This window comes from Somniosus microcephalus, chromosome 18 (genome assembly GCF_052327205.1).
Source record: "Somniosus microcephalus isolate GS21.2 chromosome 18, FLI_Smic_1.0, whole genome shotgun sequence".
Classification (NCBI taxonomy): Eukaryota; Metazoa; Chordata; class Chondrichthyes; order Squaliformes; family Somniosidae; genus Somniosus; species Somniosus microcephalus.
In genome coordinates this window covers 79,218,210-79,245,513 of record NC_141004.1, presented here as the reverse complement: position 1 = coordinate 79,245,513, position 27,304 = coordinate 79,218,210, and the positions used below count along the sequence as shown (strand labels likewise).

Here is a 27,304-nt window from a genome sequence, read left to right as displayed (position 1 = left end):
CAGCAGTGGTCCCAGTACTGAACCTTGGGGAACCCCACTGTGTACCTCCCTCCAGTCCAAAAAACAGCCATTCACCACCACTCCCGGTTTTCTATCCCTTAGACAATTTTGTATCCGTGCTGCTACTGCCTCTTTTATCCCATGGGCTTCAATTTTGCTAACAAGCCTAATATTTGGTGCTTTATGAAACGCCTTTTGAAAGTCCATATACACAACATCAACGGCACTGCCCTCATCCACCCTGTCTTATCTCATCAGAAAACTCATTCAAGTTACTCAAATATGATTTGCCCTTAACTAATCCGTGCTGGCTCTCCTTTATTCGTCCATGCTTGACCAAGTGGCTGTTAATTTTCTCGCAGATTATTGTTTCTAAAAGCTTCCCCACCATCGATGTTAAACGGACTGGCTTGTAATTGCCGAGTTTATCATACACCCTTGTTCAAAAAAGGGGCGAAACATTTGCGATCCTCCAGTCCTCTGGCCCTGTATCTAAGGAAGGCTGTGGCCAGCATCTCTGCAATTTCTACCCTCACTTCCCTCAGCAAGGAAGCATCTCATCTGGACCGGGTGACTTATCCATTTTAAGTACTGCCAGCTTTTCTAGTACCTCCTCTTTACCTATTTTTATCTCATCCAGTATTCTGGCAGCCTCCTCATTTACCATAGCTTTGGCAAAGTCCTCTTCCTTGGTAAACTTGAGATGTATGTTTTTCTGGCTGATTTTCGCTAGTTGCACTCAACTTGAAAGGAAGACAGACTTGCATTTCTGTAGCTCCTTTCCCAACTACCGGACTTTACAGCCAATAAAGTACTTTTGAAGTGTAGTCACTGGCAGCCAATTTGCTTGCGCACAGCAAGCTCTCACAAACCGCAATATGATAATGACCACATGATCTGTTTCAATGATGTTGATTGAGGGATAAATATTGGCCAGGAGACCGGGGAGAACTCCCCTGCACTTCTTCAAAACAGTGCCATGGGATCTTTTACATCCACCTGAGTTTAATGTCTCATCCGAAAGATGGCACCTCCGACAGTGCAGCACTCCCTCAGAGTGCTTTTTGTGCTCAAGTCTCTGGAGCGAGACTTGAACCCATAACCACCTGACTCAGAGGCGAGGGTGCTACCTACTGAGCCACAGCTTGCTCTTGTACTTGTTACGAAGTAGTTCTTAAGCTCACACACTGATAGCTTGTTGCCTAATTTTTTTAATGTTCTTTCTTGGTAGTGGGTTCACAGCAGCAGAGAGCGTTCACTCTGGGCCTGGCTGCATTACTGGGGGAAGGGATTTATAACTTTGGTGAACTGGTGAGTATCAAATGAAAGGATTTGCGGAATTAGTCCTGGCCCTGCTCCCGAACTGCTGCAGAATTGTTAAGGTTACTGATTGTGTAAATGGGATTCCCACTTTGTGGGTAGCGCATGTTTTGTCCATAATTTTCCATAATTGTACAGGCGCGTTGTTCACCAGCGCAGTTCTTAAAAGCTGTAGAATTCAGGAAACTGATGCGAATTTGTGTTGTGTTTGGTACATTGTTAATCACCTGTTAGTGGCCCATGGAGTACTGTGCATTTGAATTCCAGTAGTGCATTGTGTGGAACCCAATGTTTTTACTCTCTGATCTTCTCAAACATTCCTGTTGACTTATACCTTTCTCAATCGTTCACTTTTCTTTCCATATTTTAAATGTGGCCTCATATTTCAATCAAAATGCACCTGTGTGTATCTGTCCTTCCAGCTGCTTTGAATTGCACCTTCCTCATTACTGAGCTTTAAGCACAGAGCTTGCTGAGAGTTGGATGAATCTGCTAAACACAGTGATGACTGGGATTTGGTGTGAGTGGGAATTTGATGGAGAGGAGGAAGGAGGTGCTAAGTAATTTAAACCAAGGCGCAACAGTAAATATATAAATAATCCGATTAATTACATCTAACGTTTTGGGTCGACTCTTTCCTCCCCTCCTCCCTGCCCCTGCTAAAAAAATCTCTCCTCCCTAACCTTTTCCAGTTCTGATGAAGGGTTCGACCCGAAACATTGACTGTTTCTCTCTCCTCGATGCTGCCTGACCTGCTGAGTGTTTACAGCACTTTCTGTTGTTACTTGTGAGGCAGACTAAGATGGGTTTGGAATGCATGTGTGTAAATGCACAGAGTGTGGTAAATAAGGTTGGTGAGTGGCACAAGTCACCACATGAGACAATGATATAGTGGCAATGATAGAAACCTGGCTCAAACAAGGGCACTTGGTATTTCTGGCTACAATGTATTGAGGAAAGATAGGGAAGGAAAAAAAAAGGAGGGGTGTTGTGACAGTATTGATCAAAGATACTGTTACAGCCCTGGAAAGGGATGATGTGCTTGAGGGTTCAAAAACAGAATCTATTTGGTTAGAATTAAGGAACAATAGAGGAACTATTAGGTTGCTGGGTGTATACTATATAGAGGCGCAGATTTGCAGGCAAATGGCAGAAAGATGCAAGAAAGAAAATAGAGAGTACAATGCCAACATGTTCCCGTAAAGGTCAAGGGTGGGACCAACAAGCCCAGGGAACCCTGGATGTCAAGGGATATACAAGAATGGATTAGGGAAAAAAAGGGAGGCTTTTGGCATATACAAAGGACTAAAAATAGTGGAAGCCCTAGAGGAGTATAGAAAGTGCAGGGGGGTACTTTATAAAAAATAAAAAAAAAGTTAGGAGAGCGAAGAGGGGGCATGAAAAAACACTGGCAGGAAAAATAAAGGAAAATCCCAAGGTGTTTTATAAGTATATTAAGGACAAGAGGATAACCAGGGAAAGAGTAGGGCCCATTAGGGACCAAAGTGGCAATCTGTGTGTAGAGCCGGAAGATGTAGGTGAGGTTTTAAATGAATATTTTGCATCTGTGTTCACTATGGAGAAGGATGATGTGGGCATAGAAATCAGACAGGGGGATTGTGATATACTTGAACAAATTAGTATTGAGAGGGAGGAGGTACTAGCGGTTTTAGCGGGCTTAAAAATGGATAAATCCCCAGGCCCTGACTAGATGTATCCCAGGCTGTTGTGTGAGGCAAGGGAGGAGATTGCAGGGGCTCTGACACAAATTTTCAGAACCTCTCTGGTCACGGGAGGTGCCAGAGGACTGGAGAACAGCTAACGTAGTACCATTATTCAAGAAGGGTAGTAGGGTTAAACCAGGGAATTACAGGCCAGTGAGCCTAACATCAGTGGTAGGGAAATTTTTGGAAAAAATTCTGAGGGACAGAATTAGTCTCCACTTGGAGAGGCAAGGATTAATCAAGGATAGTCAGCATGGCTTTGTCAGGGGAAGATCATGACTAATCAATTTGATTTAATTTTTCGAGGGGGTGACTAGGTGTGTAGATGAGGGTAGTGCAGTTGTGTAGTCTACATGGACTTCAGTAAGGCTTTTGACAAATTCCTGCATGGGAGACTGGTCAAGAAGGTAAGAGCCCATGGGATCCAGGGCAATTTGGCACATTGGATCCAAAAATGGCTTAGTGGCAGGAGGCAGAGAGTGATGGTCGAAGGTTATTTTTGTGACTGGAAGCCTGTGTCCAGTGGTGTACCACAGGGATCGGTGCTGGGTCCTTTGCTGCTTGTAGTGTACATTAATGATTTAGAAATAAATGTAGGAGGTATGATCACCAATTTTCGTGTCATCTGCGAACTTACTGGAGTGGTAAATAGCGAGGAGGGAAGCCTCAGGCTACAGGACGATATAGACGGGTTGGTCAGATGGGCAGAACTGTGGCAAATGGAATTTAACCCTGAAAAGTGTGAGGTGATGCATTTTGGGAGGACTAACAAGGCAAGGGAATACACAATGAATGGTAGGACCCTTGGAAGGACAGAGGATTAGAGGGACCTTGGTGTGCATGTACATAGATCCCTGAAGGCAGTAGGACAGGTAGATAAGGTGGTTAAAAAGGCATACTTGCCTTCATTAGCCGAGGCATAGAATATAAGAGCAGGGAGGCTATGATGGAGCTGTACAAAATGCTAGTTAGGCCACAGCTGGAATACTGTGTGCAGTTCTGGTCGCCACACTATAGGAAGGAAGTGATTGCATTGGAGAGGGTGGAGAGGAGATTCACCAGGATGTTACCTGGGATGGAGCACTTCAGCTATGAAGAGAGACTGGACAGGCTGGGGTTGTTTTCCTTAGAGCAGAGAAGGCTGAGGGGGGACCTGATTGAGGTGTACAAAATTATGAGGGGCATAGATAGGGTAGATAGAAAGGAACTTTTCCCCTTAGTAGAGGGGTCAATAACCAGGGGGCATAGTTTCAGGGTAAGGGGCAGGAGGTTTAGGGGGGATTTGAGGAAAAACTTTTCACCCAGAGGGTGGTTGGAATCTGGAACTCACCGCGTGAAAGGGTGGTAGAGGCAGGAACCCTCACAACATTCAAGAAGCATTTAGATGAGCACTTGAAACGCCATAGCATACAAGGCTACAGACCAAATGCTGGAAAATGGGTTTAGAATAGACAGGGCTTGATGGCCGGCATGGACAAGATGGGCTGAAGGGCCTCTTTTTGTGCTGTAAAACTCTGACTCTAAACACAGCATTGTGATAATGGGGCCCTTGAAATATCCTAATATAGGCTGGGATAGTAACAATGTAAAGGGCAAAGAGGGCGAGTATTACCTGAAATGTGTACAGAAGAACTTTCTTGACCAGTGTGTTTCCAGCCTAACGATGAAAGAAGCAGTGCTGGATCTAGTTCTGGGGAATGAAAAGGGGCAAGTGGAGCATGTTTCAGCAGGAGGGCACTTGGGGAACAGTGATCATAATATCATTAGGTTTAGAGTAGTTATGTTAAAGGACAAGGAAAAATCAAATGTGAAAATACTAATGTGGAGGAGAGTAATTTCAGTGAGTTCAAAAGGGATCTGGCCCAGGTAGATTGGAATCAAAGATCGTCAGGTGAAACAGTAAATGAGCAATGGGAAGCCTTCAAAGAGGAGATAGTTCGGGTACAAACGAGACACATTCCCACGAGGGGGAAAGGAAGGGCATCTAAAGCTAGAGCTCCCTGGCTGACTAAAGATATAGAGATTGAAATGAAACAGAAAAAGAAGGCTTATGATAAATGTCGGGTTCATAATTCATTAAAGAACCAAGCTGAATACAAAATACAGAGGAGAACTGAAAAAAAATAAGAGGGGCAAAGAGAGTATACGAAAATAGATAGTGGGTAACACAAAAGGTAACCCCAAAACCTTTTATAAACATATAAATAGTAAAAGGTTAGTCAAGGGAAGGATGGGGCTGTTGGGGACCAAAAAGGAAATGTGGAGGTAGAGGGCATGGCTGAGGTACGAAATAAGCTTTGGCAGCATCCTCGTTAGTGAAGACCGATGCAATGTCGCAGTAAAGGAGGTAGGAGAGAAACTGGCTGGGATGAAAATAAAGATGTACTAAAAAGGTTAGCAGTGCTCAAAGTAGAAAGGTCACCCAGTCCGGATGGGATGCATCCGAGGATGCTGAGGGAAATAATGGTGGGAATTGTGGAGGGTTGGGTGACACTCTTCCAGTCCTCATTAGATATGGGGGTGGTGCCAGAGGACTGGAGGATTGCAAATGTTACACCCCTATTCTAAAAAGGGGAGAGGGATAAACCCGGCAACTACAGGCCAGCCAGGCTAATGTCAATGAGACATGGGCAAACACATGGCAGGTGAAATTTAACGCAGAAAAGTATGAAGTGATTCATTTTGGTAGGAAGACTGAAGAGAGGCAATATAAACTAAATGGTACAATGTTAAAAGGGGTGCAGGAACAGAGAAACCTGGGGATGTACATATACAAGTCTCTGAAGGTGGCAGGATAGGTTGAGAAGGCTTCTAAAAAGGCATACGGGATCCGTAGCTTTATAAATAGCGCATAACGTACAAAAGCAAGGAAGTTATGGTAAACCATTATAAACACTGGTTAGGCCTCAGCTGGAGTATTGTGTTCAATTCTGGGCACCACACTTGAAGAAGTATGTGAAGGCCTTCGAGAAGGGCAGAAGAGATTTACTAGAATGGAGCCAGGGATGAAAGACTTCAGTTACGTAGAGAAACTAGGGCAGAGAAGGTTTCAAGGGAGATTTGATAGAGGTGTTCAAAGTCATGAAGGGTTTTGTTAAAATAAATAAGGAGAGACTGTTTCCAGTGGCAGAAGGGTCGGTAACCAGAGGACACAGATTGAAGGTGATTGACAAAAGAACCAGAGGGGAGATGAGGAGAATTTTTTTTACGCAGCGAGTTGTTGTGATCTGGAATGCGCTGCCTGAAAGGGCGGTGGAAGCAGATTCAATAGTAACTTTCAAAAGGGAATTGGATAAATATTGAATGGTGGAGTAGGCTCGAAGGGCCAAATGGCCTACTCCTGCTCCTATTTTTCTATGTTCTATGTTACTTGAAGGGGAAAAATGTGCAGGACTATGGGGAAAGAGCAGGGGAGTGGGACTAATTGGAGAGCTCTTTCAATGAACCGGCACAGGCTATGATTATTGAAGTATGTATGTCTCCAATGATATAATAATAATAATCAACTTTATTGTCATTGTTAGTGCACAAGTGCAGTACAACGAAATGTAGGCTTGCGGCTCCCGAGAGTGTACATTTAGATTAAGACATTTAAACATTCACATTCATTTGGCTTGTAATACATTGCAATGGATGATATAGTTGTACAGGTAGACTATCCTTTATCCGAAAACCTCGGGACCAGCCGTGTTTCGGTTTTCGGAGAATTTCGGATTTCGGAAGGTGGGTCGGCAGGGGTCGGCGGGGGGTCGCGCGCACGACTTACGCTGACGCGCAGCGTAAATCGTGCGCACGACCCCCCGCCGACCCCCGCCGACATGGTCGGGGTCGGCGGGGGTCGGGGCCGGCGGGGGTCCGCGGGGGGGTCGGCGTCGGGGCCGGCGGGGGTCCGCGGGGGGTCATGCGCACGACTTACGCTGACGCTCAGCATAAGTTGGCGGGGGTCAGGGCCGGCGGGGGTCTGCGGGGGGGTCGGCGCGGGGGTCGGGGCCAGCGGGGGTCGTGCGCACGACTTACGCTGGACTTACGCTGACCGAAAAAAACCTTTGGTTTTTAGAGGGTTTCGGTTTTCGGAAGTCCGGATAAAGGGTAGTCTACCTGTATATGTTACTGAGAAGCAGAGGGGAAAGACAGTGACAAACAAAAGCACTGAAGTGATGAATTTCGGCAGTGTTTAACTGAGAAGGAAAATTAAAAATAAATGGCTTGCTTTGACTTTGTTTTACTGGAGCAGGAATTTAGTAGTGTTTGTATGTTTGGAAGTTGCTAGTAATTACGGACGGCCTCCAAAACAAGCGCGGGATGATAACATAGAGACTCGTAGAAGTGTGTTGCATCTACATAGACTGGTGCTCTTCCTCTGTGTGCTGTTGGTGCTGAAGCTTCTCCTTCTTTGCAGCTGATGCACCCAATCTTGGAATCGTTGCGCGATACAGAGAACCAGTGGCTGATCGATACTCTGTACGCTTTCAACAGTGGGGATGTGGAGACCTTCTTCTGTTTGAAAACCTACTGGGGATCCCAGGCAAGTTGAACCTTTCTGTCACTTTCTAAAACTAGCTGAATCTCTGAACAATGTGACTGAAGGTTTGCAAATAGTGGGATTATGTTATGATGTAGGCTGCAACAATCTTTATTGAATGAAACCACTAGGACAAACATACTGTTAACTGGGAGTCTGGTAAACTCCAAATTCAGAGCCTTGGTCGGAAATGCAATTGGTGGCAGTGTCGGGTGTAGAGCCCTTCGGGGGGCAGTGTCGGGTGTAGTGCCCTTCGGGGGGCAGTGTCGGGTGTAGTGCCCTTCGGGGGGCAGTGTCGGGTGTAGTGCCCTTCGGGGGGCAGTGTCGGGTGTAGTGCCCTTCGGGGGGCAGTGTCGGGTGTAGTGCCCTTCGGGGGGCAGTGTCGGGTGTAGTGCCCTTCGGGGGGCAGTGTCGGGTGTGGCGCCCTTCGGGGGGCAGTGTCGGGTGTGGTGCCCTTCGGGGGGCAGTGTCGGCTGTGGTGCCCTTCGGGGGGCAGTGTCGGGTGTGGTGCCCTTCGGGGGGCAGTGTCGGGTGTGGTGCCCTTCGGGGGGCAGTGTCGGCTGTGGTGCCCTTCGGGGGGCAGTGTCGGGTGTGGTGCCCTTCGGGGGGCAGTGTCGGGTGTGGTGCCCTTCGGGGGGCAGTGTCGGGTGTGGTGCCCTTCGGGGGGCAGTGTCGGGTGTGGTGCCCTTCGGGGGGCAGTGTCGGGTGTGGTGCCCTTCGGGGGGCAGTGTCGGGTGTGGTGCCCTTCGGGGGGCAGTGTCGGGTGTGGTGCCCTTCGGGGGGCAGTGTCGGGTGTGGTGCCCGTCGGGGGGCAGTGTCGGGTGTGGTGCCCGTCGGGGGGCAGTGTCGGGTGTGGTGCCCGTCGGGGGGCAGTGTCGGGTGTGGTGCCCGTCGGGGGGCAGTGTCGGGTGTGGTGCCCGTCGGGGGGCAGTGTCGGGTGTGGTGCCCGTCGGGGGGGGCAGTGTCGGGTGTGGTGCCCGTCGGGGGGCAGTGTCGGGTGTGGTGCCCGTCGGGGGGCAGTGTCGGGTGTGGTGCCCGTCGGGGGGCAGTGTCGGGGGTGGTGCCCGTCGGGGGGCAGTGTCGGGGGTGGTGCCCGTCGGGGGGCAGTGTCGGGGGTGGTGCCCGTCGGGGGGCAGTGTCGGGGGTGGTGCCCGTCGGGGGGCAGTGTCGGGGGTGGTGCCCGTCGGGGGGCAGTGTCGGGGGTGGTGCCCGTCGGGGGGCAGTGTCGGGGGTGGTGCCCGTCGGGGGGCAGTGTCGGGGGTGGTGCCCGTCGGGGGGCAGTGTCGGGGGTGGTGCCCTTCGGGGGGCAGTGTCGGGGGTGGTGCCCGTCGGCGGGCAGTGTCGGGGGTGGTGCCCGTCGGGGGGCAGTGTCGGGGGGCCTGCCTGTCGGGGGGCAGTGTCGGGGGGGTGCCCGTCGGGGGGCAGTGTCGGGGGGGGTGCCCGTCGGGGGGCAGTGTCGGGGGGGGTGCCCGTCGGGGGCAGTGTCGGGGCTGGTGCCCGTCGGGGGGCAGTGTCGGGGCTGGTGCCCGTCGGGGGGCAGTGTCGGGGCTGGTGCCCGTCGGGGGGCAGTGTCGGGGCTGGTGCCCGTCGGGGGGCAGTGTCGGGGCTGGTGCCCGTCGGGGGGCAGTGTCGGGGCTGGTGCCCGTCGGGGGGCAGTGTCGGGGCTGGTGCCCGTCGGGGGGGCAGTGTCGGGGCTGGTGCCCGTCGGGGGGGCAGTGTCGGGGCTGGTGCCCGTCGGGGGGGCAGTGTCGGGGCTGGTGCCCGTCGGGGGGGCAGTGTCGGGGCTGGTGCCCGTCGGGGGGGCAGTGTCGGGGCTGGTGCCCGTCGGGGGGGCAGTGTCGGGGCTGGTGCCCGTCGGGGGGGCAGTGTCGGGGCTGGTGCCCGTCGGGGGGGCAGTGTCGGGCGTGGTGCCCGTCGGGGGGGCAGTGTCGGGCGTGGTGCCCTTCGGGGGGGCAGTGTCGGGAGGTCAGAAAGGGATACTGATGACTGAAGCAGCCAGGCAAGTTCAGAACAGACAACAGTGGAGTGAATTAATTCGCCCCATCGTTGCTGCTGAGCTGACGGACAGGAATTTAGTAGTAGTAGTGGCTGTTCTTTAAGCAGATGAGACTGGCAGCCATTTTGCACCAGCACTATTTGACAAACATTGTTTAATTGTTGCATCTTGTGTTTATCTATGGAAAGGTTACTGGTAGTATACACTGAGTAGTGTAGAGGAACAAAGGGACCTTGGAGTGCATGTCCACAGATCCCTGAGGGTAGCAGGCCAAGTAGATAAGGTGGTTAAGAAGGCATACGGAATGCTTGCCTTTATTAGCCGTGGCATAAAAAAGAAGAGCAGGGAGGTTATGCTTCAACTGTATAAAGCACTAGTTAGGTCTCCGCTAGAGTACAGCGTGCAGTTCTGGTCACCACATTACAGGAAAGATGTGATTGCACTAGAGATGGTACAGAGGAGTTTTACAAGGATGTTGCTGGGAGTAGAGAATCTTAGCTCTGAGGAAAGACTGGATAGGCTGGGTCTGTTTTCCTTGGAACAGAGGAGGCTGAGAGGAGATCTTATTGAGGTGTATAAAATTATGAGGGGCCTCGATAAAGTGGATAGAAAGGACCTATTTCCCTTAGCAGAGGGGTCAAAAATCAGGGGGCACAGATTTAAAGTAATTGGTGGAAGGTTTAGAGGGGATTTGAGGGGAAATTTCTTCACCCAGAGGGTTGTGGGGGTCTGGAACTCACTGCCTGAAAGGGTGGTAGAGGCAGGAACCCTAACCACATTTAAAAAGTACTTGGATGTACACTTGGGATGCTCTAACCTGCAGGGCTACAGAAGTGGGATTAGGCTGGACAGCTCTTTGTTGGCTGGCGTGGTCACGATGGGCTGAAATGGCCTCCTTCCGTGCTGTAACTTTCTATGATTCTATGGTGAGCTGGTCTAGGAAAGGGGTCTTAGAAGGTATGGGCAGGAACCAGTCACATGACGACCACTGACATCATGGTCTGGAGGGTGGGGGTAAATGTGGTTCTGAGCCACGTAGACCAGGAAAATCCCTGACTTCACCCCTGATTGGCACTGAGGTGGCCAGGATAGGCATCCCTGAGCTAGTGCTGAGAAACGTTGTCAGGGTTCTGGCTTATGACCACGATTCTGGAAGTGCAAACCTGTGGATATTGGATGAAGATGGAATCTGGCGTGTTCTTCCTCTCCTCACTGCTGACATTCCCTGATTAGGCTCTTACTTGGGCTTGGTATTGGATAGTGAAGAAATGGACTTGCTGGGGAGGAACGGGACTTGGTGCAGGACAGGATACGGGCAGCAGGATGTGCTGAAATTTGCAGGATGGGAAACTGGCTAGCGATAGTCAAGTCTGATGGCGACCAAAGTATGGATAAGGGTTTCAGTCGCAGATGGGCTGAGGCAGTGCCGGAGATGGGCGATGTCATCGAGGTTGTTTTAGTATTTTCTCACACGCCTCTCGGAGAACAGTGTGAAGTAGTGGAAGGATGCGCAGGCTGTGGCGTGAACGCTCCTTCCATGGCCGTAACCATTTTTATCCCAGCCGATAGGAGGCTTAGTCCTATACTGGGGGAGGGCTTTCTGGGCTCCTGCAACCCATACAATGAGGTGGGGCCACCCACACCCAGCAGATGCGAGTATCCCGCTGGATGTCCACCCAGAATTTAGAGCCGCAGCTCCGGTCTCCAGTCGCAGGGACTGTCTGGAGCAGGGTTCACACCTGGCACGTTCTGACTCTGTGCCGTGAATGGTAGCAGAGCCAAAGGCTCGCTCTGTTATGGAGGAGAAAGTAGGCAGTCTCTAATGGAGAGGATGTGAGGCCGGAAGCTCAGCTCGGGTTCAAATATTCCATGGGCTATGAGGATACTTTCATTTAAAGAATCAGGAAGACCCTGTGAAGTAGATGATCTTTTTTTAATGATCCATCTGCAAAATGATTGTTCAAAGCTGGTTGGCCCAGAGAAGATAACTTGCTAAATGTGGAAGCAGTTTAGCTGTAGCAGCAATAGTTTGATGCAGAGGCTCACAGCTCAGGCGCTGTGGTGCGGAGGGGGGCGGGGGGGGGGGTCACGAGTGCAGTTCACAACAAAGGGGGAGAACAGCTATTTTCCTTTTATTAATTAACTGATGTAAAAGCAGAATATGAGTGTTTAATGAATGCAAGCAGAACGTTAGCGAGAGAACTGGGCCAGCCCAGCCGCACCCTGGACCCCCTCTCGCTCTGTCACTGCAGCACCTCGTGACGTAGGCTCTAACCCGTCTTTTTTCTCTCTCTGGCAGTCTGACCTGGCCAATAATGAACAGCGACTGAAAGAGAAACTCCAGCTGCTCTGTCTGATGGAGGTAAATTCTGCAGTTACCAAGTTGCCGTGATAATGACACAGTATTAAGGGGGGAGTAGTTAATGTGAAGTAAGCACTTCCTAGGATTGTCGCTCCTGGATTCAGGGATATAATGTTCCAATGCGGGACTGATGGGGAGGGTGGGGGTAAATGTGGGGCCAGTGCAGTTACTGTACATTAGCGTAGTGGTTATGTTATTGGACTAGTTATCCTGACGCCTGAACTAATAATCCAGAGTACACGAGCTCAGATCATGGCAGTTTGAGAATTTGAATCCAGTTAAAAAAATCTGGTGGTAAAAAGTTGGTGTCAGTAAAAGTGACCATGAAGCTGTCGGATTGTTGTATAAAACCCAACTGGTTCACTAATGCCCTTTCGGGAAGGAAACCTGCCGAATAACTATGTGACTCCAGTCCCACACAATGTGACTGACTGAAGTGGCCTAGCAGTCATATCAAATTGCTACTCCAGGCAACTAGGGATGGATAATAAATGCCGGCTATGCCAGCAACGTCCACATCCTGAGAATTAATTTTTAAAAATTAGAGAAACTAGATTTTATTGAGGCCACTTTAGCACGCTTCATAATACTGGGTTGTTTACTTGGAATAGTTATCTATTACCATGTCCCCTGTTCCACTCGCTACCTTTGCCATTCTGCAGCTGATCACTAGGAGGTGTGTGAGAGTGGGCTTAGGCTAATGTGCCTGCTGGTTCTCTCTCTCCCTCTGTCTTGCCTCTGCTCAGCACCTCCCCCAGGCAGGCTTCAATCCCTCTAGCACTGTGCCAAGTCACTTTGACGAACCCCAACTTGTACAGTCACTTTCCTTGTATACACGGGGACTGGCAGCATGAATCCTGGTGTGAGCATTAAAGCAAAAAGCACAATAAAGTTTTCAGTAAGTTGTGAAACAAGGAAGGTTGCATTCTCTGCTATTAGCTGCATCTGTTAAAAGATCTCTTCCTGCTGTAAGCCACTAATCTGAATAGGAGACAGTACAGGAAGCCAATTATTCATGGTCCTAAGGTTAATGGGTGGTTAACCGTCGCAATTCACTTGGGCACTTGGGGGTGAGGAGGTGCGGGGGTAACTTAAAGAAGGAGCCTTAGTATCTCAGCTACTTTTGGAAATTAATTGGTTGGTCTGATTTTTGAAATATGTTCCCAGAATTGAGAGGATGCAACTATCGGGAAAGATTGAGCAGGCTGGGGCTCTCTTCTTTGAGGCTGGAAAAAAAAGATGAAGAGGAGACCTGATAGAGGTCTTTTAACATTTGGAAGGAGTTCCAGAGGATTGGATGTGGAGAAACAGTTTCTACTTGTGGGCGAGTCCAGAACAAGGGGCCATGCATATAAGATAGTCGCTAATAAATCAAAAAAGAATTTAGGAGGAATTTCTTTACACAGTGTGGTGGGAATGTGGAGCTTGCTGCTACATGGAGCGCTTGAAGCATTGATGCATTTAAGAGGAAACTTGATGCTCACATGAGGCAGAAGGGAATAGAGAGATAGGGGAGCAGGGTAGGAAGAGGTAGTGCAAGAATCTCAGAGATCTCGAATTCCAAATGATTTGACATTGACCTGTATTGGTGGCAGTGATTAAAACTTTATTCAGCACAAGCAAGAATCAATACAATCACTATCTTAAGCAGCAGTTTACAAAATATAATTAAAAGTTAGTATGGCCTGTTTATTCCTTGGGTAAAAGTTGCGGCAGTTTACAAGGTATAATTAAGTTAGTATGGCCCGTTTATTCCTTGGGTAAAAGTTGCGGTGAGAGTTGTCTGCACCCCTCTGGCCGTGCCCGTATTTGCCTCTAGGTGTCTGAGAATTCCCTGAATCCTCCTCTGTCTTCTACGCTTAACCCCTGCTGGGGTCCCTTTCTTATACCGTTTCTTTCAATTCAAATCTATGGCTTTCCATTGGACCTGTCACCGATTTACACTCAACCTTCCTTTCTCCCCCGATAGGCCCTCTCTCTTCTCCTCTGACCTCACATCGTCCCTCCTCTTCTGTTACTTTCCACTGAAAAACACCTATTTCAAGAGACGTTATTGTTGCACATGGGCCTCTTGTCTGTCTAGTGAAACTCCCTTATCAGTCTAGTTTCTATGGCTGAGCAAATCTCAGCCCCAGCTGCGTCTTGGTTTTTCTCAAGCCGTTACAACTCCTGTCTTTTCAAGGTCTGTGATTTTTATGCCTTTTCAATGTGTTTTGTTCAGTTATAGTGTTTAAAAATGTTTGCTCTTTATTGGTCAAGCTACTCAGTGTTTTTCCCATCTGCCTTTTCGCTAAGCTGGTTACTTTGCCTTGTAAGCTAACTATGATTGTCTATATATATTTTTGTGTATAAAGAAAATAAGTATTAATTATCAAATGAATAAGCAAATTGACTATAATCTTACAGTAGTTAGTGTGAGAGGAGGCTCGTGTGGAGTATAAACAAATATCAATTGGACCGAATGGCCTGTTTCTGTGCTGCAGATTCTATGTAATCCATATTCAATTTGTTGGATGTGTGATGGTACATTTTTGACTGTTATAGAATATTCTTTTGAAATATCACAACATGATTAGGCAGAGTCAACATGGTTTTAAGAAAGGGAAATTGTGTTTGACAAATCTATTTTTTGAGGGGGTAACTAGCAGGGTAGATAAGGGGGAACCAGTGGATGTAGTATATTTGGATTTTTCAGAAGGCATTAGATAAGGTGTTACACAAAATTAGGGCTCATGGGATTGGGGGATATATTTTAACATGGATAAAGGATTGGTTAATGGACAGAAAACAGTAGGAATAAACGGGTCATTTCGGGATGGTAGGGTGTAACTGGTAGATTGCCGCATGGATCGGTACTTGGGCCTCAGCTATTTACAGTCTATATCAATGACTTGGATGAGGGGACCAAGTGTAATCACACAGAAACACACAGAAACCCCACAGTGCAGATAGAGGCCACTTCGGCCCATCGACCCTGCACCGACACACATCCCACCCGATCCCCGTAACCCCTACACCAACACATTTCCCACCCTATCCCTGTAACCCCATGTATTTAATCCCCCTAACACTAAGGGTCAATTTATCATAGCCAAACAACCTACCCTGCACATCTTTGGACTGTGGGAGGAAACCGGAGCACCCGGAGAAAACCCACGCAAACACGGGGAGAATGTGCAAACTCCAAACAGACAGTCACCCGAGGCCGGATTCGAACCCGGGTCCCTGGCGCTGTGAGGCAACAGTGCTAACCACTGTGCCACCGTGCTGTATCCAAGTTTGCTGATGAAACCAAGCTAGGTGGGAAAGTAAGCTGTGAAGAGGACACAGAGGCTGCAAAGGGATATGGACCAGTTAAGTGATTGGGCAAAAGGTGGCGGATGGAGTACAAGTGTGAAATTATCCACTTTGGTAGGAAGAATGGGAAAGCAGAATATTTTTTAAAAGGTGAGAGACTAGTAAATATGTCCTTGTACTCGAATCACAGAAAGTTAACATGCAGGTACAGCAAGCAATTAGGAAGGCAAATGCTACGTTAGCCTTTATTACAAGGGGGTTGGAGTGTAAGAGTAAGGAAGTCTTGCTACAATTATATCGGGCTTTGGTGAGACCACACCTGGAGTACTGTGTACAGTTTTGGTCGTCTCACCTAAGGAAGGATATACTTGCCTTGGAGGCGGTGCAATGAAGGTTCACTAGATTGATTCCAGGGATGAGAGGGCTGTCCTATGAGGAGAGATTGAGTAGATTGGGCTGATACTCTGGCGTTTAGAAGAATGAGAGGTGATCTTATTGAAACATGTAAAATTCTGAGGGGGCTTGACAGTGTAGGTGCTGGCTGGAGAGTCTAGAACTATGGGTCATCATCTCGGGATAAGGGGCTGCCATTTAGGACTGAGATGAGAAATTTCTTCACTCGGAGGGTTTTGAATCTTCGGAATCCTCTGCCATAGAGGGCTGTGGAGGCTCAGTCGATGAGTATATTCAAGACAGAGTTGATAGATTTTTGGGGACTAAGGGAATCGAGGGATATGGGGATCGGGTGGGAAAGTGGAATTGAGTTAGAAGTTCAGCCACAATCTTAACGAATGGTGGAGCAGGCTTGATGGACCCTGTGGCCTACTCCTGCTCGAATTTCTTATGTTCTTATTGTACACTTGCTTTAGTAACTGGTGGCAGAAAGTACGTCACAGAGGAAGGTTGAAATATTATTTGCCAATCTTCCAGTCTGGTACTTTGCCTGAGGACTTGTTGAGAACCAGGAATATTATCCTCGGTAAATTGTAAATTTGACTTACCATGTTGATCAATTTGATGCTGATTGGCATCTCTCTAACAAATCCCACGGGTTTCTACACTGCCGTGTGTAGTGTCATTACAACTGGGATTATCACAGTTCTATAGAAATAGTCCCGAGGACAATGAAGGCCTTGGAATCTCGGCAGTAACCAACTGCCCACCATACTGATCGGACCTGTAACCAGTTACAAAGAGTTCACACATCCTGTGGTTTGTGTCTAGACTCTTCTCCAAATCGCACCATCATTATTGAACTCTGGGGTATTTCGCACTTTGGGTGGAGGTGCTGGGAAAGTGGCGGTTGCAGATATCTTTCTCTCTTTCCCCCCCCCCCCCCCCCCGATACATCACACCCAATTTTTTCATTCCGTTGAATTCAGTAGAAAGGAAAATTGGATGAGTGTATAACGGGGAAGTAGGGGGGGTGCGGGGCCATACCACCCCCCCCCCACCAAAGTTCACATTACCCCCACATTGACTCTAATCAGCTAGTTTCTGTGTTTGGATTTCATTCTGCTGTTTTTATTGAAGTTCTTTGTATTTCTGAGATGGTGTTTACAAGACCAGCCAATCATCGGCAGATGACATTCCAGGAAATATCCCACCAGGCCAAAGTACCTGTCGATGCGGTGAGTCTGAGGCTGGATCATTAAGTAGACGCTCAGTGTTTGTTCTGTGGTAGAGGTCGCGGAGGGCTCCTGTCCCTGTGGCAGAGGGCTCCAACTCTTCCATTTTCTCTTGTGTTTGAAATTTATAGCTTTACGTTGGCGTGTAAATGACCTAGTTCGATCAAATCTTTCTGCTGCCATCTCCGAGAGCTGCTGTAAGTTTGCAGGATGAGATCTCGTTGTCAGTGACCCCCACATGGCTCGCGCAAAGGTACCAGCCCTTTGGGGCAGTGCCCTACTCCCTGTTTGGCTGGCTCTTTCATATGCAGTGGGTAAACTACACTCAAAGGATGAGGGGGACTGTAGTAGAGGTTGATGGGATGTGTTCTACTGAATAACAGTTCATAAAGGTTTGCTGAGCTCTGTCCTGACTATTTGCGGGGTAGCTTGTTCCTTGTGCTTCTGTGTTATATCAGCTGATTTCTGAATCGGAATCCAGGTGAGAACTGATCTGAGTGATGGAACCAAACTCAACACGGGGATCCTGAGACGTGGGCCTTTGTTTTGGCGATTTGCATCGCTGACATGTTTACAAGAAGCTCCGTCCGACATGCGGCCAAAGCCGCTGTGAGGTTAACGGGGCTGATATCTGACTGCATCACCCCTGACATCGAGCCTCGTCTGCTGCGAGCCCAGATCGGGAGCTCGGCGTGCTCTTTCGTTCAGTTTAACGGGGAGCTCAGGGCGGCAGGTTTGCCAGCGACCTGCCCACCCCCTCCCGAGTCACGATCCTAGTATGTGAGGCTCTGTGCCCGGCGCCTGCATTGGGAAGGTCGGCCTTGGCAAGTGGCCTGTGAAGGTGGGATTTATTAAGCTGGCTGACGTGAGGCGGTTCCTGTACGGTTTTAATCGCTGTTGTGTTCCATCAGGTTGAAATGCTAGTGATGAAAGCACTGTCTGCGGGCCTGGTGAAAGGGAGCATCGACGAGGTGGACCATAAGGTGCACATGACCTGGGTTCAGCCGCGAGTCATGGACCTGCAACAGGTAAAACACGTCAGATAGCAACTCCCGGTGTCGCAATATACACAGACATACTCCAAGCTTGTTGCTTTTTTAAGTTGAAGATGTGAAATCAGAAAACATTTTTTTCCACACAAAAGGTAGTGAAAATCTGGAACTCTTTTCCCGCCCCCCCCCCCCCCCCCCCAAAAAAAAAAGCTCTGGATGGCATTGGTCAATTGAAATTTTCAACATTGAGATGGATAGATTTTTGGTAGGTAAGGGTGTCGAGGGATATTGAGCAAAGTCGAGTATGTGGAGTTGAGATACAGATCTGCCATGATCTTATTAACAGTACGGGCTTGAGGGGCTGAATGGCCCACTCCTGTTCCTATGTTCCTCTCCTGCCGTAGTTATAAATAAGTTAACTCGAAGCGATTTGAGGAGAGGAGTTACCTTTTGGTACTGGACAGAAAGGATTTGTTGTTCACTGGTTTGTGCCTCTCGTCTGGGATACACCTTCATGCTGTGTTCTGTTCCTCAAAGATAAATGGCTTAAATCAGGGTTTCTCAACTGGGAGTCCAGGAGAAGATTTCAAGGGGACCGCCTAGGGGTACAAGATTTGTTTTTTAAAAAAGAAGAAAAATACACCATTACGTAAAGATGGGATCGAGCTGAGCAAACTGGCGACTCCGGCCCCGACTCTGACCTCGGTCCCCCTCCCCCACCCCGAACATCTGTGACCTCGGTCCCCCCCCCCCCCATAACATCTGTGACCTCGGGTCCCCCCCCCCCCCCCCCTGAACATCTGTGACCTCGGTTCCCCCCCCCATAACATCTGTGACCTCGGTCCCCCCCCCCCCCCATAACATCTGTGACCTTGGTGTCCCCCCCCCCCCCCCCCCCCCAAAATAACATTTGTGACCTCGGTTCCCCCCCCCACCCCCCGGAACATCTGTGACCTCGGTTCCCCCCCCCCCCCCAATAACATCTGTGACCTCGGCCCCCCCCCCCCCCCAAAATAACATCTGTGACCTCGGCCCCCCCCCCCCCCCCTAGAACATCTGTGACCTCGGTCCCCCCCCCCCCCCCCCATAACATCTGTGACCTCGGTCCCCCCCCCCCCCCGAACATCTGTGTGAGGACAGCGGCCGCTGAGCCCAGGCCCCCGCTCGCTGGGAAGGGAGAGAGACGCTGATACCTGAGTTCAGATCCCCCGGCTCGAGCGCTCCGTCCTCCGCTCTCCTCTTGCCAGGTATGCATGTACGTCAGTTCCGTTTCAGATTTGAATTTTTTGTCCTATTTTTGTTATTTGATTGTCAATCAAATGAAGAAGGGACAAGGAAATGGGCGGCAGCTCCCGGGAGGAAAGGAGCTGCTGGAGTCGAACAGTGAGTCGCTGTCTTCGTGGAGGAAGAATATGTGAACATTAGGAATCTATTAGGATTGGCAATTATTACCAGCAAAACTGAAACAGTTTACAAACTCATTTAAATATTCTGCACTCTCTATAATTTCCCCCCCAACTCCTCTCCTGCTGTCTTCAAAGTGTTGACTCACACTGTAGTACAGTTACAAGGGCCTTTGGTGCCTAACCTCATTCATTCTTCACCTGTGAGCCTCTACCTTGAGTGTTAGCAGTCTTGCTCTACCAAGGAGGGCATCACAGGCAGACCGGATTGTTCACACCCAATGTTGGCCTCCAGCTCGGATTTCAACCTCCCAGGATTCTCCTGGAGTCGCCAGGAATAAAATATTAATCTGGACACTACTGCGAGCAATTTGGGAGAAAAATCTTACGGGTCTTAAAAAAAATTCTGGTTTTCATTTTCATTGTGTTTATTAATTATTAAAAATATTGGAGATGTGGGGGGGATAAAGGCTGTTTGACTGATAATCAAGCAGAGAACCGGGACTGGCTGATGTGCCGGGAACAGTCAGTGAGGGAGTTGGGGGTTGAGGGGGAATGAGGGAGACTGGGGGTCCGGTGATTGCGGCGCATGTGGAGGGAAAGAGGGTGTGGGGTGGGCGGGAGTGGGGACCAGTATTTTCTGCAGTGCCGGGATAGCAGCAGCAGCAGTAACAGTGAGCGAGTGGGAGCAGCATGGAGAGAATTTTTATGCAGAAAAAGTACTTATGTTGTATTACAGGAGGTCCGTGGAATTTTTTAACACAGGAGGGGGGCCTTGGAAGCAAAAATGTTGAGGCCCCTGGCTTAAATAATTGTCTTCTGTTGTGGAATGAAGTCAAGAGCACTTGTTTAAGTTCAGGAGCCCTACCTAGAGTGGAAACTTGGAACTTTCTAACTTCAGGTGGAGATTGCTATTTTATGTAGAGCTGAGATTGTGAGCTGGCAGAATCTGCTACCTGAGGGTCCAACACATGCAGCAGCATAAAGGAGAATCCACAGATTATAAGATCAGCCCTGGCTCAGTGGTAGCTCTCTCACTCTGAGTCAGAAAGTCATGGGTTCAGGCCCCACTCAACAGACTTCAGCACATAATCCAGCCTGACATCTCTGTGCAACACTGAGGGAGTGCAGCAAAGTAATCCATTGTTTGTGAAGCATTTTGGGACATCCTGAGGATGTGAAACTTGCTTCATGAGTGCAGGTTCTTTCTTAATAAATACACATCACTGCCTATGATTTCCACGACATAATCCCATATTTTCTAGAAGTAAATCCAGTAATTAGTGCACTGATGCCTCACTGTTTGGTTGTTACAACATTTCAACTTGTAAACTGATGTTTCATTTTGTGTATAATAATTTTAATCCAGTCAATTGTATTAGTGTTTCAGAACAGCTGGAGCTTAGAAAAAGAGAATTACTGTTCAGTTTTTGATAAGGAATTCTAAGCATCTTTCTCACCATGGATATTTCTGGCACAGTCAGACTTTATTCTGACAGCCACCCTGCCAGAAACCAGCAGAATTCATCCCGTGAAATCCCAAACTAGCAGCATTCTTCCAGTGAAATCCCAAACCAGCAGCATTCATCCAGTGAAATCCCAAACCAGCAGCATTCATCCAGTGAAATCCCAAACCAGCAGCATTCTTCCAGTGAAATCCCAAACCAGCAGCATTCATCCAGTGAAATCCCAAACCAGCAACATTCTTCCAGTGAAATCCCAAACCAGCAGCATTCATCCAGTGAAATCCCAAACCAGCAGCATTCTTCGTGAAATCCCAAACCAGCAACATTCTTCCAGTGAAATCCCAAACCAGCAGCATTCTTCGTGAAATCCCAAACCAGCAGCATTCATCCAGTGAAATCCCAAACCAGCAGCATTCTTCCAGTGAAATCCCAAACCAGCAGCATTCTTAGTGAAATCCCAAACCAGCAGAATTCATCCCGTGAAATCCCAAACCAGCAACATTCTTCCAGTGAAATCCCAAACCAGCAGCATTCTTCGTGAAATCCCAAACCAGCAGAATTCATCCCGTGAAATCCCAAACCAGCAGCATTCTTCCAGTGAAATCCCAAACCAGCAGCATTCATCCAGTGAAATCCCAAACCAGCAGCATTCTTCCAGTGAAATCCCAAACCAGCAGCATTCTTCCAGTGAAATCCCAAACCAGCAGCATTCATCCAGTGAAATCCCAAACCAGCAGCATTCATCCAGTGAAATCCCAAACCAGCAACATTCTTCCAGTGAAATCCCAAACCAGCAGCATTCATCCAGTGAAATCCCAAACCAGCAGCATTCATCCAGTGAAATCCCAAACCAGCAGCATTCTTCCAGTGAAATCCCAAACCAGTAGCATTCATCCAGTGAAATCCCAAACCAGCAGCATTCTTCCAGTGAAATCCCAAACCAGCAGCATTCTTCCAGTGAAATCCCAAACCAGCAGCATTCTTCCAGTGAAATCCCAAACCAGCAGCATTCTTCCAGTGAAATCCCAAACCAGCAGCATTCATCCAGTGAAATCCCAAACCAGCAACATTCTTCCAGTGAAATCCCAAACCAGCAGCATTCTTCCAGTGAAATCCCAAACCAGCAGCATTCATCCAGTGAAATCCCAAACCAGCAACATTCTTCGTGAAATCCCAAACCAGCAGCATTCTTCGTGAAATCCCAAACCAGCAGCATTCATCCAGTGAAATCCCAAACCAGCAGCATTCTTCCAGTGAAATCCCAAACCGGCAGCATTCTTCCAGCGAAATCCCAAACCAGCAGCATTCATCCAGTGAAATCCCAAACCAGCAACATTCTTCCAGTGAAATCCCAAACCAGCAGCATTCTTCCAGTGAAATCCCAAACCAGCAGCATTCATCCAGTGAAATCCCAAATCAGCAACATTCTTCCAGTGAAATCCCAAACCGGCAGCATTCTTCCAGTGAAATCCCAAATCAGCAACATTCTTCCAGTGAAATCCCAAACCGGCAGCATTCTTCCAGTGAAATCCCAAACCAGCAGCATTCATCCAGTGAAATCCCAAACCAGCAGCATTCATCCAGTGAAATCCCAAACCAGCAACATTCTTCCAGTGAAATCCCAAACCAGCAGCATTCTTTGTGAAATCCCAAACCAGCAGCATTCATCCAGTGAAAGCTTTTGATAAGGTCCCACATGGCAGACTGGTCAAGAAAGTAAAAGCCCATGGGATCCAAGGCAAAATGGCAAGTTGGATCCAAAATTGGCTCAGAGGCAGGAAACAAAGTGTAACGGTCGAAGGGTGTTTTTGTAACTGGAAAGCTGTTTCCAGTGGGGTTCTGCAGGGCTCAGTACTGGGTCCTTTGCTTTTTGTGGTATATATCAATGATTTGTATTTGTATGTAGGAAGTATGATTAAGAAGTTTGCAGATGATACAAAAATTGACAGTGTGTTGATGAAGAAAAAAGCTGTAGACTGCAGGAAGATAGCAATGGATGGGTCAGGTGGGCAGAACAGTGGCAAATTGAATTCAATCCGCAGAAGTGTGAGGTAATGCATTTGGGGAGGCACGGGAATACACAATAAATGGTAGGACACTGAGGTGCAGAGGATCAGAGGGACCTTGGAGTGCATGTCCACAGATCCCTGAAGGTAGGACAAGTAGATAAGGTGGTTAAGGAGGCATACGGAATACTTGCCTTTATTAGCTGTGGCACAAAAAGAAAATACTGCAGATGCTGGAAATCTGAAATAAAAACAGAAAATGCTGGAGAAACTCAGCAGGTCAGTCAGGCAGTATCTGTGGAGAGAGAAACAGAGTTAACGTTTCAGGTCGATGACCCTTCGTCAGAACTGGAAAAAAGCAGGAAATGGAACAGATTTTTAAGCAAGTGTAGGGGCTGGGAGAGGGGGGAGGGGATGAAAGAACAAAAGGGAAGGTCTGTGATAGCATAGGAGGCCGGAGAGATTGAGAGACATTAAGAGATATTCAAGGCGAGAGGAGATGGTAATGGGACAGGTTAAGAAACAAAGGATGGCTCGAGATGACGTGTGAATTGTGCTGGCAGAATGAAGGACAGCTGCCGTGTGGGAGGGAAGAAAAAAAGACACTGGATAAAAAATAAAAATATAAATATATATCCGAGGTTATGATCTGAAATTGTTGAACTCTATGTTGAGTCCGGAAGGCTGTAAAGTGCCTAATCGGAAGAGGCCGCGGACGGTGAGGTCCGAGTGGGAATGGAGCGGTGAATTAAAGTGACAGGCGACCGGAAGCTCGGGGTCACCCTTACGGACTGAACGGAGGCGTTCCGCAAAGCAGTCACCCAATCTGCGTTTGGTCTCCCCAATGTAGAGGAGACCGCATCGTGAGCAGCGAATACAGTATACTAGATTGCGAGAAGTACAAGTAAATCACTCTTTCACCTGGAAGGGGTGTTTGGGGCCTTGGACAGTGGGAAGGGGGGAGGTATAAGGGCATGTGTTGCATCTACTGCACTTGCACAGGAAGGTGCCAGGGGAAGGGGTGCTGGGGGTGATAGCGGAGTGGACAAGGGTGTCGCGGAGGGAGCGGTCCCTACAGAATGCTGAAAGGGGAGGGGAGGGGAAGATGTGTTTGATGGTGGGATCACGCTGGAGGTGGCGGAAATGGCGGAGGATGATCCGTTGAATGTGGAGGCTGGTGGGGTGAAAGGTGAGGACAAGGGGAACTGTATCGTAGTTTCGGGAGGGAGGGGCAGGGGTGAGAGCAGAAGTACGGGAGATAGAACGGACACGGTCAAGGGCTGTGGCATAGAACGCAAGAGCAGGGAGGTTATGCTTGAACTGTATAAAACACTGGTTATGCTGTAGATGGAATACTGCGTGCAGTTCTGGTCACCACATTACAGGAAGGATGAGATTGCACTAGAGGGGGTGCAGAGGAGATTTATGAGAATGTTGCCTGGGCTGGAGAATTTTAGCTAGGAGGAAAGACTGGATAGGCTGGGATTGTTTTCTTTGGAACTGAGGCGGCTGAGGGGAGACCTAATTGAGGTGCATAAAATTATGAGGGGCCTAGATAGAGTGGGTAGGAAGGACCTATTTCCCTTAGCAGAGGGATCGATAACCAGGGAGCATAGATTTAAAGTAATTGGTAGAAGGATTAGAGGGGATTTGAGGAGAAATTTTTTTCACCCAGAGGGTGGTGGGGGTCTGGAACTCACTGCCTGAAAGGGTGGTAGAGGCAGAAACCCTCACCACATTTAAAAAGCACTTGGATGTGCACTTGAAGTGCCGTAACCTACAAGGATACGGACCAAGTGCTGGAAAGTGGGATTAGGCTGGATAACTCTTTGTCGGCCGGCACGGACAAGATGGGCCGAATGACCTCCAGTGCTGTAAATTTCTATGATTCTATGAGTCACTGCTTTCAGAGAAATCGGTTAAAGAGGAGAAATTTGATGAAATATTTAAGAGTAAATAAAGTGCAGGTTTCTTTGAATAAATGCACATTTTAATTGGAGCAAAATCAGTTTTCTATGCAAGTTAGTTATGTATTGTGATACCACAACTCCTGATGCTACTACATTTGAACAACTTGTGCACTGCCCTCCATCACTTGTGTATTGTTTATTTTTATGTGTCAGTGGTAGCATCCTCAGCTCTTACTCAGAAGGCTGTGCATGCAGATGAGGCTGTTTTAACTTGTGCAGGAGTCTAAAACTACAGGTCATAAATGTAAGATAGTTGCTAATAAATCCAATAAGGAATTCAAGAGCAACCCCTTTACCCAGAGAGTGGTTAGAATGTGGAACTCGCTACCACAAGGAGTAGTTGAGGCGAACAGCACAGATGCAGTTAAGGAGAAGCTAGATAAACACACGAGAGAAAAAGGACTAGAGGGATATGCTGATAGGGTGAGGTGAAGTAGGGTCAGAGGAGGCTCGTGTGGAGCATAAACACCGGCATGGACCAGTTGGGCCGAATGGCCTGTTTCTGTGTTGTACATTCTTTGTAATTCCATGCATTCATTCAGTGAACCCCAAACCAGCTGCATTCATCTAGTGGAAACTCTATATAATTACATTTTTCACTATTTTGATACTCCAGGATGTAGAGGAGGTGGGAAGTGGTTTAATTGTTGCACAAGCTAATCTAAACTTGTATTATTTAATAAAATAAAGTTTCATTTGTATATGAGAAAACCAGAAATTTGTGGGCACACCCCTCCATTATATTCACTACGTGTTCTATATACAGTAGCCAGCCACTGTCTAAAATATACAATCAGGACATTACAGTGCATCTTATTAAACCATGGCCTTAGGCAGGTGTGGGGGTCTTCAGGGTGTTCAAACCCCCACCCTCCCATCCCAAAATATCTTCCTAAGTGATGTCCACGTGAGGCAGTGTTGTTCTGGTGGTGATTTTGGATTATATCCAGTATGCAAATATGTGACTGTTTTTAACCCTTAGGTATCTGCCATGAAGGAGCGGCTGGAAGCCTGGTGTGCTGATGTGAAGAACATCTCCATCCTAGTTGAAGACCATGCACATGAGGTTCTTGGCTGAAACTCCATCGCACTCACTTGTGATTTACATTTCAATGTTCGTTCACGCAAAAATAAAGAACTGTTCTAATGTTTTGTGTTTGCTGCAGAAGCAACTAGTTAAATCCTGTTATTTCCTTGTGAAATTTAAATAAACATGTACAATTTTATGTGTACACAGGACATGAGTTTGTTAATTTAGTGTCCTTACATAGAGTTGTCAATGTTATAAATGTCTGAGTGCTTTTACACAATGTGTACAGGAGAACTTTCTTAATTAGTATGTTTCCAGCCCAGCGAGGAAGGAAGCAGTCCTGGATCTGGTTCTGGGGAATGAAGTGGGGTAAGTGGAGCCTGTTTCACTGGGGGAGCATCACGATCATTAGGTTCAGAGTAGTTACGGAAAAGGACAAGGAAAAATCAAATGTGAAAATAGTCAACTGGAGGAGGGCTAATTTCAGTGAGTTGAAAAGGGATCTGGCCCAGGTGGATTGGCAACAAAGATTGGCAGAAAAAACAGTAAATGAGCAATGGGAGATAGTTCGGGTACAGAGTAGACACATTCCCACAAGGGGAAAGGAAGGACATCCAAAGCTAGAGCTCCTGGTATGACTAAAGATAGAGATTTTAAAATGAAACAGAAAAAAGAGGCTTATCATAATTCAGAGAACCAAGCTGAATACAAAAGGTACAGCAGAGAACTGAAAAAGAAAATGAGGGCCAAGAGAGTATATGAGAATAGATTAATACTAAAGCAAAATACTGTGCATGCTGGAAATCTGAAAAAGAAACAAACAGCATTTTCTGTTTTTATGAGACTTGATTAGCAGGTAACCTAAAAAATGAACCCAAAAGTCTTTTATAGACATACAAATAGTGAAAGGCTAGTTAAAGGAAGGGTAGGGCATATTAGGACCCAAAATTAGCTGTTCTTGTGGAGGCAGAGGGCATGGCTGAGGTACTAAATAAGTACTTTGCATCTGTCTTCACTAAAGAAGAAGCTGCCATTGTCACAGCAAAGGCGGAAGTAGTAGAGAAGTTGGATAGGATAAAAATAGATAGAGAAGGTACTTAAGATTGGCAGTGCTTGAAGTAGAAACAACACCCAGTCCGCATGGAAAACGGGTGGCAGGACAAGTTCAGAAGGCTGTTAAAAAGACATATGAACCATGGCTTTATAAATAGAGGCATAGAGTACAAAAGCAAGCAAGTTGTGCTAAACCTTTAAAACACTGGTTAGGCCCCAGCTGGAGTATTGTGGACATCACACTTTAGCAAGGGTGTCGAGGCCTTGGAGAGGGTGCAGAAGAGATTTACGAGACTGGTACGAGGGAGGAAAGACTTCAGTTCTGTGGAGAGACTAGAAAAACTAGTTTTCTCCTTTGAGCTGAGATGGTTAAGGGGGCATTTAATAGAGTTCAAAATCACAAAGGGTTTTGCTCAGAGTAAATAAGGAGCAACTTTCCCGTGGCAGAAGGATCAGTAAGCAGGTAATTGGTAAAAGAACCACAGGTGATGAGGGAAAACAATTATGCAACGGGTTGTGATCTGGAATGCACTGC

At 47.8% G+C, this 27,304-nt stretch overlaps 1 protein-coding gene across 1 annotated transcript in view; it reads left to right on the top strand.

Moving 5' to 3' along the window:
- The window catches only part of LOC147105396 (26S proteasome non-ATPase regulatory subunit 13-like), a 62,551-nt gene extending 36,633 nt beyond the window's left edge, over positions 1–25,918 (top strand). Inside the window, exons 8-13 of the mRNA XM_086011702.1 lie at positions 1,232–1,311; positions 7,444–7,569; positions 11,862–11,924; positions 16,772–16,852; positions 17,761–17,877; positions 25,669–25,918. Of these exons, the coding sequence (XP_085867828.1) occupies positions 1,232–1,311; positions 7,444–7,569; positions 11,862–11,924; positions 16,772–16,852; positions 17,761–17,877; positions 25,669–25,764 (563 nt within the window). The 3' untranslated portion in view covers positions 25,765–25,918. The remainder of the gene's footprint in view (positions 1–1,231; positions 1,312–7,443; positions 7,570–11,861; positions 11,925–16,771; positions 16,853–17,760; positions 17,878–25,668) is intronic.
- The last annotated feature ends 1,386 nt before the right edge of the window (positions 25,919–27,304 follow it).